Here is a 12,656-nt window from a genome sequence, read left to right on the forward strand (position 1 = left end):
ACCAATCTTCGTAACTTACACATTGACAAAATCTGTTGTCAATTATTGAAATCCCTATAATGATAATATTAACACTTTAATTGGGTACACAAAATGCCACAGCCCAGCGAAGAAAGGAAATATAGAATAAAAAAAATGCTGAACTCAATATATTTATAAATTATGAAGCGAGACTCTATGTCAAACTTCAGCAGAGAAACATTTTCAAAAAGTTTTATTATTATTATTATTATTATTATTATTATTATTATTATTATTATTATTATTATTATTATTATTATTATTATTGGCTAAGCTACAACCCTAGTTGGAAAAGCAGGATGCTACAAGTCCAAGGACTCAAACAGGGAAAAATAGCCCAGTGAGTAAAGGAAAATGAGGAAATAAATCTATATCAAAAACAATATAATAAAATGAAATAATTTAGGAACAGTAACAACATTAAAACAGATCTTTCATATATAAACTATAAAAAAAAGAGACTTAAAGGGAAGACAATGCTAATGGGGGGAAATATGAATTATGATAAAGGAACGAACACCCTTTGTTTCTCAGGATTTGTCATTATCAATTAGTCGTGGGAACTATGCACGGTACCAAGAATTATTTCATAATGTTTATCTTTTTACCGACCTCGTTGTTGTTATTATTATTATTATTTCAATCAATATCAATCAAAGTAGCTTAAATTTAACCATAGTCACAACGTTAGTGTTAATTAGAATTTGAGTTGAAAATTCATTATCAATTAGTCGTGGGAACTATGCACGGTACCAAGAATTATTTCACAATGTTTATCTTTTTATCAACCTCGTTGTCATTATTATTATTATTATCATCATTATTATTATCATCATTATTATTATTATCATTAATATTTCAATCAATATTAATCAAAGTAGCTTAAATTTAACCCTAGTCACAATGTTAGCGTTAATTAGAATTTGAGTTGAAAATTAAAAAAAAAAAATCGAAACAAATATAATTGAAGAGGTAAGATAGCCTAGCTGTATTATAGAAAGTAAATAACAAACATCCCCAGGCTAACTAAACTGAGAGAGAGAGAGAGAGAGAGAGAGAGAGAGAGAGAGAGAGAGAGAGAGAGAGAGAGAGAGATTTCACGTATACTAACCTATTTTACATCTAATGAGAGAGAGAGAGAGAGAGAGAGAGAGAGAGAGAGAGAGAGAGAGAGAGATTTAGCGTATACTAACCTTTTTTACATATAATGAGAGAGAGAGAGAGAGAGAGAGAGAGAGAGAGAGAGAGAGAGAGAGAGAGAGAGAGAGAGAGAGAGAGAGAGAGTGTGTTCCTTTGATTTCTTGGAATTTTCGCAGGCATTTCGAATTGCCTAGTTATCTAGGTACATTATAAGAAGTTAGTTGAGCAATCGAAGCAGACATCTGTTGGCATCCAGAGCTTGAGGATATTGGTAAGTACTGAAAATGAACTCTAGGATTTAGGTTTGTGGTGGCCCGTTGGTGGCGCTCATGCCTGGTGATTGCCGGATCGGGGTTCGAGTCCAGCTCAAAAAAAAAAAAACACACCTTAGTTCTTTTGGTCTCTGCAACCTCACCATCCTTGTGAGCTAAGGATGGGGAGTTTGGGAGAGTCATTAGCAGTCAATTGTCTGGCCCTCCCTGGTCCTAGGTTGGGTTGGAAAGGGGGTTTGGGCGCTGATCATATGTAATATGGTCAGTCTCTAGGGGCATTGTCCTGCTTGATAGGGGAATATCACTGTCCCTTGCCTCCGCCATTCATGAGCGGCCTTTAAACCTCTAAACTGGATAAAGATGTGTAGAGAAGATTAGAAGGAAGAATTTAGTAGAATGTGGATGTGTAAGGTTTAACTGGGTAAAGAGAAGCAGACAATAGCAAGAATAAAACTGTAGGAATGAACTAGATGCAAATGTTTTGGGGAAGAATGGAAGAATTTAATTGGTTGTAAATGCACCAGAAACAATGTGTTGGGAAGAACAGAAGAATTTCATTAAATGGAAATTAGTTAAGAAGTAAGGAAGGATTTAATTATATGCAAATGCGGTGGGAAAATTTGGATATTTAATTGCATGCAGGGGTGTAAAGAAAGATGATATTATTTAATGAAGTGTGATTGTTTTCGGAATAATTGAATGCAAGATGAATACTTAGAGAGAGAGAGAGAGAGAGAGAGAGAGAGAGAGAGAGAGAGAGAGAGAGAGAGAGAGAGAGAGAGAGAGAGAGAGAGAGAGAGAGAGATAATTATTCCTATAATACACAAATATTGATAAGGCAGCAAAAAAAACAAAAGAAAAAAAAAATACAGAGTTCCATTAGATTACACCTTGTGATTTTCCCAAGAAATTTAATCTTTATAGACCCCAATCTCTCAACTGCAATAACAATAATGACTTACTGCACTGTAAATGTTCAGTGGCCACTTTCCTCTTGGTAAGGGTAGAAGAGACTCTTTAGCTACGGTAAGCAGCGTTTCTAGGAGAAGGACACTCCAAAATCAAACCATTGTTCTCAAGTCTTGGGTAATGCCATAGCCTCTGTACCATGATCTTCCATTGTCTTGGGGTAGAGTTCTCTTGCTTGAGGGTACATTCAGGCACACTTTTCTATCTTATTTCTTTTCCTCTTGTTTTGCTTAAGTTTTTATAGTTTAAATAGATGTTTATTCTAATGTTGTTACTCTTCTTAAAATATTCTTTTTTTCCCTGTTTCCTTTCCTCACTAGGCTATTTTCCCTGTTGGAGCACCTGGGCTTATAGCATCCTGCTTTTCTAACTAGGGTTGTAGATTAGCAAGTAATAATAATAATAATAATGAATTTAAAATCAATTATATAGCCTAATTCAAATATATAACGATTGTGAATTTGAATTCCATTTTAAATCATTTAACAACAAGTAATTACAATTGCATATGAATATGAATAGAAATCTAAAAAGAGTTATGCTTTAAAGTTTAATAATTATATAATTTAAAATTTGTAATGAATATAATTTATAATTTCATTAGATCCCAATTAAAATCAATGGTGATTTTATATGCGATGCTAGTTTGAGATTTTTAATTGGCCATGAAATAGAAATTATAACAAATATAAATTATATGTTCTTATGAGTGAGAATTTTAATCTAGAGTAAATTTAAATTACTGTTCAAAACAATATGTCAGCTGAAAATAAGTAGGCTATATTCTAATATAATTATGAATTGTATGTTTTAATGAATATAAATTCATATTTATAATGAATATAAATTCAAATTTCCAATGTATATTCCATAATTTCTACAATTAACATAAGATTTCTGCTCAATACATTCTAACGGTTGAAGAGACTCTCTAGCTACGGTAAGCAGCTCTTCTAGAAGGGCACTCCAAAATCAAACCATTGTTCTCAAGTCTTTGGTAATGCCATAGCCTCTGTACCATGATCTTCCATTGTCTTGGGGTAGAGTTCTCTTGCTTGAGGGTACACGAAGACACACTATTCTACCTTATTTCTCTCCCTCTTGTATTTTTTTTTCAAGTTTTTATAGTTTATATATGAAAGATTTATTTTAATGTTACTGTTCTTAAACATTTTTATTTCATTTCCTTTCCTCATTGGGCAATTTTCGCTGTTGGAGTCCTTGGGCTAATAGCAACTTGCTTTTCCAACTCAGGTTGTATATTTGTAAGTAAGTAAGTAAGTAAGTAAGTAATAATGATAATAATAATAATAATAATGATAATAATAACAATAATAATAATGTATCATGTATCAGCGGCGACTAACTGTACCATCTTATTATTCATCTTACAGACGTAAATAAAACAGACATGAAAAAAAACTAGATCGTGTTTATATATTCTGATGTGACTCAACCCTTCCATACTTTAATTACAACAGCAACAGTTCCGCTTCAACATGGACCTTTCTGTGTTTCTCATTGCAACTGCACTACTCAGCGGATGTTTTGCAGACGGAGAATTCAAGGACCAGACTGTCTTGCAAAATGAATTAGGTAGGGACACCAACCTCTATCTTTAGGTTAAGAAATCTGTTTCTCAGCGTTGAAGTGCTTCTGTTGTTAAGTTCCCTTAATATTAATTTCTCATTTAATCTCTATATTCAATTAGCTTTATTTTCCGTGACCTGAAGCTTTATCATCTCTGAATATTTCCAGGGAATAGTCTATATGACCAATGTCCGACAGAGGATGCTAGCTTCCCGTACGGTAGCTGCATGCTTCAGCAGGAGTGTGACCTCATTGGAGGAGTGGTTTCCGGGTCTTGCATGGAAGGATTGGGGTCCTGTTGTATAGGTAAAAATCTATTTTTTATGTATATGCAAAAAAATTAAGAAGAAATTTAAGAGGAATTCGCATAAAGGTCTGAAGAGGAAGAATATATTAATGTTTAATTGAATCGGTGGAGCTTCAAAAGTTCAAACTTGTAGCGAATGTTTTTTTTTTCTTATGTTGAGCAGACTGACATAAGTCTCTCTTCATAGTTTAGGCTATATATGAAAGATCTATTTTAATGTTGTTACTCTATTTAAACTATTTTATTTTAATTGCTACTTACTTCTCTTGTAGTTTATCTCGTTATTTTCTTCCCTCAATGGGCTATTTTTTCCTTGTTGGAGTCCTTGGGCTTATAGCATCCTGCTTTTCCAACTGTGGTTGTAGCTTAGCTAGTAACAACAACGACAACAACAACAACAACAACAACAACAATAATAATAATAATAATAATAATAATAATAATAATAATAATAATAATAATAATAATAATAATAATAATAATAATAATAATTCCATTTCTTTCTACATCAGTCAAGAAGAGCTGCAGTGATTCAACAACCTTCAACAATACGTATTTCGTGAACCCTGGTGAGGGCGACATTGGCAAATGCTCGCTCACCATCCACAGGATGAAGGACGACATTTGCCAGATTCGCCTCGACTTCCTGGAACTCCATCTTTCCCAACCGGACTGGGATGGCCACTGCAATGATGACTTCTTGGTCGTGACAGGCGAAATGGACACCTTCGTCCCTATCTTGTGTGGCCATAATGATGGCCAGCATAGTAAGCGATGACTATTTTTTGCGAATGATGTAAATGGAAGTAGATAGTTTTGTTTATCCGGCTGTCTTTCTATCAGTTTGATCTGGATTTAGGATGTTCTTAGTGTTTCCCTTTAGTTGCTAACGTGATAGCTTCTACATAATCCTTGGATTTCTCAATGAAATGTGTAATTCTGTTATGTATGTGATCTATCTTTGAATCATAATATGTTAACGTTGCCAACTAATCCTGTACTTCCATAATCTGAATGATATTACTCGAATGTTCATTTACTAAATCCATAATTTGATTGATTGAATCACACCAGCAAGACCATATATATATTATATATATAAATATATTATATATATATATATACATATATATATATATATATATATATATATATATATATATATATATATATATACACATATATATTATATGTTTCTTTATTTCCTTCTCTCACTGGGCTATTTTCTCTTTTACAGCCCTTGGACTTGTAGCATCGCTCTTTCTTAAGTAAGGTTTTAGCTTACTTAGTAAATTTATCTACCATATTTTCATGTAATACAAACTATCAGATAAAGCTAATCTACAATCAGTAAATGTAGTCTATGGTTTTGGTGGCCTACTGGAAATGTCCTTGCCTGGCGATAACAGGACCGGGGTTCAACTACCGCTCCAGCTCGATAGTTTCTTGTAGTGTCAGTAACCTCACCATCTCTGTGAACTAAGGATGGAGAGTTTGAGGGAGGCTTTACATCTACCTGCTGAGTTATCAGCAGCCATTCCCCGGCCCTCCCTGGTCCTAGCTTGGGTGGAGCGAGAGTTGGCTTGGGAGCTAATCATATTTTGTCAGTCTCTGAGGCACGGTCTCAGTCCCTTGCCTCTGCCATTCATGATTGGCCAGTAACCTATGTTCAACATATCCATGGTCTGTAATTCTAAGCTCACATGACATTACTCCTAAATTGTACCTTACTTTAGGTTAACTATTGATCAGGTTTTTTTTTCCTAATTTTTTGACAAGTGTTACAATTGCTTACCCGCAGTGTACGTAGAAGTTGTCCCCGATGGTGGGGCACTGGAGATAGTCATCGACTCTGCGCTGCCATCTAGTAGCCGTTCATGGAGAATCCAGGCAACACAAATTGGCTGTGACTCCAGATATTTAGGTAAGAAAAGATATACTAACTTTGAATAACCAACACAACAGGATGTTCTGGAAGATCTGAAGAGTTAGGAACATGAGAAATGATGTATTAATCTTTGGTATGGGTAAAAATTTTGTAAATAAAAAAGTTATAGTCATTCATATAACATTACTTTTAGGGAATTTCATGTTTGAAGTGATCAATATCTTCTAAATATTAATATTGAAGTCGAAGGTAATCGACAAGCTGACATTACATGACAACCTACATGGTAAACTTTAGCCGTGAATCTGTCAAGGAGAAATATAAGTAATTTTATTTGAAGTTTGACAGCGAGACGTTAAAAATACCACTGAGTGTAATCTATAGTACCAGCTGTAAAATGTAAACTATAAGTTTTGTATTCTTTAACCACTCGTATGTTTACTTACAGCCCCTAGTGGATGTTTGCAGTACTACACTGAGTCAGTTGGGAACGTTAAGAGCTTCAACTTCTTACCTGAATCATTAAAAGGTAAACTTCTACATATATATATATATATATATATATATATATATATATATATATATATATATATATATATATATATATAATATGTGTGTTTTGTGTGAAATTAAATACATAGAAGCAGTAAAAAACTTGCATGTAGTTCAGTGTGTTTTAAGGTGGTTTGGCCATGTGGAAAAAATGGAAAACAATAGATAGGGTGTAAAAGGTCTTGGGATGTAGTAGGTCTTCATACTCACGAAGGAAGAGTGAAATAATATATATATATATATATATATATATATATATATATATATATATATATATATATATATATACATACATATATATATATATATATATATATATATATATGTATGTATATATATATATACATATATATACATATATATATATATATATATATATATATATATATATATATATATATATATATATATATATGTATCTTTTCACAATAAGGGGCACCCACTTGGAAACGCCAATCCCCACAAATTGTCCAAACTGCCATGTGGTAGTTAGGAAAATGGGAGGAGGTGGGAAGAGTTGACAATTTGTGTGTGCATATCTATCTAAATATTTAGCCATCATTGCGTACACTACTATTATCTAATAATATTGAGAAGATGAAGAAAAAAAAAAGAATTTTGAGCATACTCTAACAGCACTTAACAATATTTTATTATCTTTTTTTCACCAGATACTGCAACTTCTCAGATCGCCAACCACAACTATGGAGTCTGCGTGAAAAGAATGCCTGGGTATTGTGGGATCATTTGGGAGAGAGACTACACTACCCACTTAAGCTTTACCGTCACAGGGCCCGTAGATGCACTATTTCCTGATCTTTTAGGTATGTCAGACATTTATCCAGCTAAATTTATCAGATGCATGTACGTACTATACATAGTAATCTTATGTAAATAGTGAAGAAGATTGAAATATTTTCATCATAGATTTGCTGTATATTTCAGAGGCGAGGATATCAAAATTAAAATCTGTAATGATTTACAATTTTTCTATAAAAATAAAGACACATCTGTATATATATATATATATATATATATATATATATATATATATATATATATATATAAATATATATATATATACATATATACAGTATATATATTCAAATAAGCCATATATATTTTTGATACATTGATGTCTGGATTCTCTTAACGACCTCGGGATTAGAGCCCCAGGCGAAATCACACAAAGACAAGAGCTTGTGACCGGCCAGGAATCGAACCCTGGTCGGCAAGCTTGTATAGACAGTGACTAAACCATTTGGCCACGAGGTCGTTAAGAGAATCCAGACATTAATGTATCAATAATATATAGGGCTTATTTGAATATGAAAAACACGTCTAAATGTGCAAAATTTATCACATATATATAAATATATATATATATATATATATATATATATATATATATATATATATATATATATATATATATATATATATATATATATATATATATATATAGAAAAGTTGTAAATCATTACAAATTTTAACTTTGATATCCTCGCCTCTGAAAAATACAGCAAATCTATGATGAAAATATTTCCATCTTCTTCACTATTTACATAAGATTACTCTGTATTCCCAGGTTTCCCTGGTTAGTATAAATGCATAAGAATTTAAGATCCTCCCCAATGTTTTCTATTTTCTACTATAAAAATACAATTACATTTTATTCATTTACATTATTCATGTAATCATTCTCTTCCAGAAAATGATAAAAATATAGTTATGAAATTATATGGTATTTTGCGCATGGCGATGACGGAGCCTACATAGATCCAACCATTCTGGAGAGAGTTGACTATAAAAATTACATTGATTTTAATATAAATCAAAATCAACATTTATGGTTTAAAAATTCCTTTGTTACATACTTACATATATTGCTTGTATACCAGCATTTAATATACATCCCTTGTGATTCTAATTTCTTTTTCATCATTTAGGTACGCCTGATGCTTGTTCAACCGGAGACGCTTGTACGTCTGACTATGTGATTATACCAGGAGGCTTTTCAGAATTCTTCCAACCTGAGCAAAACGATAGATTTTGTGGTCTGGGATTTCCTCTGAGTGTGACAAGTAGGTTTTGTTTTTAACTTTTTTTGCTTTAGCAGTGAACCATGCATTGTGCTTAATACTCTTGACTTGAGTCGCTGTAAAGATTCCGGGCGAAATAAGCCCCACCCCCGATGATGTCATAGCCAATCACATTGTCTCCCACGTTAGCAGCGGTCACAATATATCCCCTTTTAGATTTAAAACTATACAAACTTATCATCACTTTAAGGGGATGTGTTGTGATCGCTGTTAATGCGGGAGACAATATGATTGGCTACGATGCCTTAACTAAGGGGTGGGGCTTATTTTGCCTGGAATCTCTGCGGCGACTTTAGTACCCTCCCTTCCACATGTAATTAATATTTGTAGTGTTAGTACCAAGGACTCTGTAAAGCCTTTTAGTACTGTTGTCTATGATCTTTACTTTCATTCTTAGTTAATATTCTTTGTTGTTTGAAATCGACTGACCCTTGTACTTATACATGGACTTTTGTATTTAAGAAACCTATTGTTCTATAGTATTTTATCAGCATTGGTAGTATTCCAGTCTTTGATAGCCTGCACTCAAAGTTATAACTCTATACATTTAGACTAGTTGCTTGTATTACTGCCCAATTTTCATAACTCTCATGTTATTTAAAGTTTTTGAACGTCTTTTGACAAAACGTCTTAATAGGTTTGCTGAAGGTGATCATCTGTTCTCTAGTTTGCTATTTGGCTTTCGTAAAGGCCTTGGAGCATGTGATGCCCTTCTTACAATTGAAGTCACGAAGTTCGTATGATTGAGCTTGATTTTAGAGCTGTCTTTGACCGTGTTAATCATGAGGCCCTTGTTTTTAGAGTCAAACAGTTGAGAGTGGGTGGATCTTTTCTTAGCATCATTATTGAAATTTTATGTAATAGATCACAAACAGTTGCTGTTGACTGGTATTATGATGAGTATGTTAATGTGATATCTGGTGTTCCTCAGGGTAGTATTCTTGGCCCATTATGTTTCATACTATATACAAGATATGTGGTTTGGCCTAGAAAACATTCTTGTTGCATATGCAGATGAAGCTACTCTCTTTGCATCAATTCCATCGCCTGAATGTAGATCTGGGGTTAGTGAATTGCTTAATAGAGATCTAGCTAAAATTAGTGCATGGGGCAAATTATGGGGTATGAAGTTGAATCCTAACAAAACTTAAAGTAGATCAAGGACAGTTGCTCCTCAACATTCGAATCTCAACATTGATAATGTTTCTTTAACTCTGTCTGACTCTTTTGAAATTTTAGGTGTGATTCTCGGAAGCAAATTTGCTTTTGGGAAACACATTAGGTCTGTGTCTTCTTTAATTGCACAAAAAATTGGCTTATTGAGAAAGTCTTGTAAGATTTTTGGTTATCAATCTATTCTTAAGAAGTGTTTTAATGCTTTCATTCCACCTTGTTATGAGTATTGTTCTCCTGTCTGGTCTTCAGCTGCTGATTCTCATCTTAATTTGTTGGACAAGAACTTACAGTCTATAAAATTTCTTATTCCTGATGTAGATTTTTAATCTTTGGCACCGCCGTTCAATTAGTTCGTTATACATGTTGCATAAGATTTTTCATAACTCTGACCATCCTTTACATTCAGATCTTCCCGTACAGTACCTCCCTGTTCGTAATACTAGATATGCAGTTAATTCTAATAGTCAGGCCTTCTACATCATGAAGCTCAATACTACACAGTATTCTAGAAATTTTATTCCAGCTGTGACCAAGTTGTGGAATGATCTTCCTAATCAGGTAGTTGAATAGCAAAAATTTCAAAAGTTCAAACTTGCAGGAAATGTTTTTATGTTAAACACGCTTTCATAAGCCTCTTTTTATAGTTTATATATGGAAGATCTGTTTTAATGCTGTTACATTTCTTAAAATATTTAATTCTGATTGTTAATTATTTCCCTATAGTTTGTATATTTCCTTATTTCCTTTCTTCACTGGGATAATTTTCCATGCTGGAGTCATTGGGCTTATAACATCCTAATCTTCCAACCAGGGTTGTAGCTTAGCTAATAATAATAATAATAATAATAATAATAATAATAATAATGTGGACCGTGGTACCCTATTTGATAACAACAACAACAACAACAAAAACAAAAACAATGATAATAAGAGCCCAGTCTTTGCATCGTTTGTGAAAATCGAAAATATCCATCAAATTCTGGCAGAAAACCAGCTAATAGGCACATCGTTCAACACTTAACAACAGACAGATTTAAATAGGTGTCATTTTCCATCAATGACCTATCCAATAATCTTAATATACAGATCCATCCATCCATATACCAAGGCACTTCCCCCAATTTTGGGGGGTAGCCGACACCAACAATGAAACAAAACAAAAAGGGGACCTCTACTCTCTATGTTCCTTCAGCCTAATCAGGGACTCAACCGAGTTCAGCTGGTACTGCTAGGTTGCCACAGCCCACTCTCCCCCTTATCCACCACAGATGAAGCTTCATAATGCTGACTCCCCTACTGCTGCTACCTCCGCGGTCATCTAAGTCACCGGAGGAAGCAGCAGGGCCTACTGGAACTGCGTCACAGATAAAAGACATAAAAGATCCAATTATTTTACTTACAGGCACATCGTCACCGTTCGTCCTCCACGTCAGAACAGACGACAACGAAGAAGGTGATTCCATGAATCTTGGCTTCAGTCTCCATTACCGCCAAACTGCAGATTGCTGATGTTCACTTGTTCAATCAATCAGTTTGAACAAGGGCATTTTAATATACTCGGAATGGGTCACTCCAAAATCAAACTATTGTTCTCTAGACTAGGGTAGTGCAATGGCCACTGTACCACGACCTTCCACTGTCTTGGGGTAGAGATCTCTTGCTTGAGGGTACACTCGGGCATACTATTCTATCTTGTTATTTTCAAGTTTTTATGGTTTATATATAATAGATTTATTTTAATGTTATTATTGTTCTTAAACTTCTCTTGTAGTTTTTCCTTATTTCCTTTCCTCACTGGGCTACTTTCCATGTTGGAGCTCTTGGGCTTATAACACCCTGCATTTTCAGTTAGATTGTAGCTTAGCTAATAATAATAATAATAATAATAATAATAATAATAATAATAATGATATAGATTCAGCTTCCGAGTGTGGTCAAGGATTCTAAAGTTTATTTTATGTTATCAACTGTTACTTTTTCCCTTTCGCTTTGAATAAACGTTGAAACCGTGTTATTCTCATTTGACTTCAGTCATTCCTTACAGAAATATATCATGCTTTATTTTTCTCAACCTAAGTGGCGTTTAATATGTTTTCCTACGAAGGGACGTAAAAAATGAAATAAGTGAATCATTGCGAAAACACAACAAAACTCGAGGGGCACTCAGTAGAGTGCAGACCTCCGCCGTGGCAGCTTATTTCTCGACCTTTTGCTCGACCTTGACCTTTGACCTTAACCTGCATTAATTGGCGTGGATTTTCATACACTCAAATATAAACCAAGTTTCAAGTTTCTGTGACAACGATGTCCAAACTTATGGCTGATTTCATGAATTGGACATTTTGCTTGACTGTGACCTTTACCTTTGGCCTTGACCTTCCAAAATTTAATCATTTCCAGTTTTTTATATCATAGTTAATCCCTGCATGTTTCATCCCTCTACGATTAAAATTGTGGCCAGGAAGCTGTTCACAAACAAACACACACACAAACAAGAGGTAAAACATAACCTCCTTCCAACTTCGTTGGCGGAGGTCAAAATCAGTAGTATTAGCAAGGTCTGTCTTCTCCCTTATTACAAGGCCACAGTATCTCAGACGAGTTTCCGTCTTGTTTGGTTTTACATTACATAACGAACA

General features: G+C 33.9%; 1 protein-coding gene across 3 annotated transcripts; it reads left to right on the forward strand.

Moving 5' to 3' along the window:
- The first annotated feature begins 1,308 nt into the window (after nt 1–1,308).
- LOC137628776 (uncharacterized) lies at nt 1,309–12,031 on the forward strand. 3 transcript variants are annotated; one of them, XM_068359984.1, is made up of 9 exons: nt 1,309–1,432; nt 3,884–3,998; nt 4,161–4,298; nt 4,812–5,066; nt 6,101–6,223; nt 6,636–6,716; nt 7,411–7,563; nt 8,689–8,823; nt 11,420–12,031. In XM_068359984.1, the coding sequence occupies exons 2-9, from the start codon at nt 3,902–3,904 to the stop codon at nt 11,524–11,526; spliced, it is 1,089 nt and encodes a 362-aa protein (XP_068216085.1). In that variant the 5' UTR covers nt 1,309–1,432; nt 3,884–3,901; the 3' UTR covers nt 11,527–12,031. The 3 variants fall into 3 exon arrangements, with proteins under 3 accessions (XP_068216085.1, XP_068216086.1, XP_068216084.1); XM_068359985.1 differs by having other exon boundaries at nt 1,320–1,432; nt 3,797–3,998; XM_068359983.1 differs by lacking the exon at nt 1,309–1,432 and adding an exon at nt 2,391–2,459.
- Nucleotides 12,032–12,656: the final 625 nt, after the last annotated feature.

Source organism: Palaemon carinicauda, chromosome 36 (genome assembly GCF_036898095.1).
Source record: "Palaemon carinicauda isolate YSFRI2023 chromosome 36, ASM3689809v2, whole genome shotgun sequence".
Taxonomy (NCBI): Eukaryota; Metazoa; Arthropoda; class Malacostraca; order Decapoda; family Palaemonidae; genus Palaemon; species Palaemon carinicauda.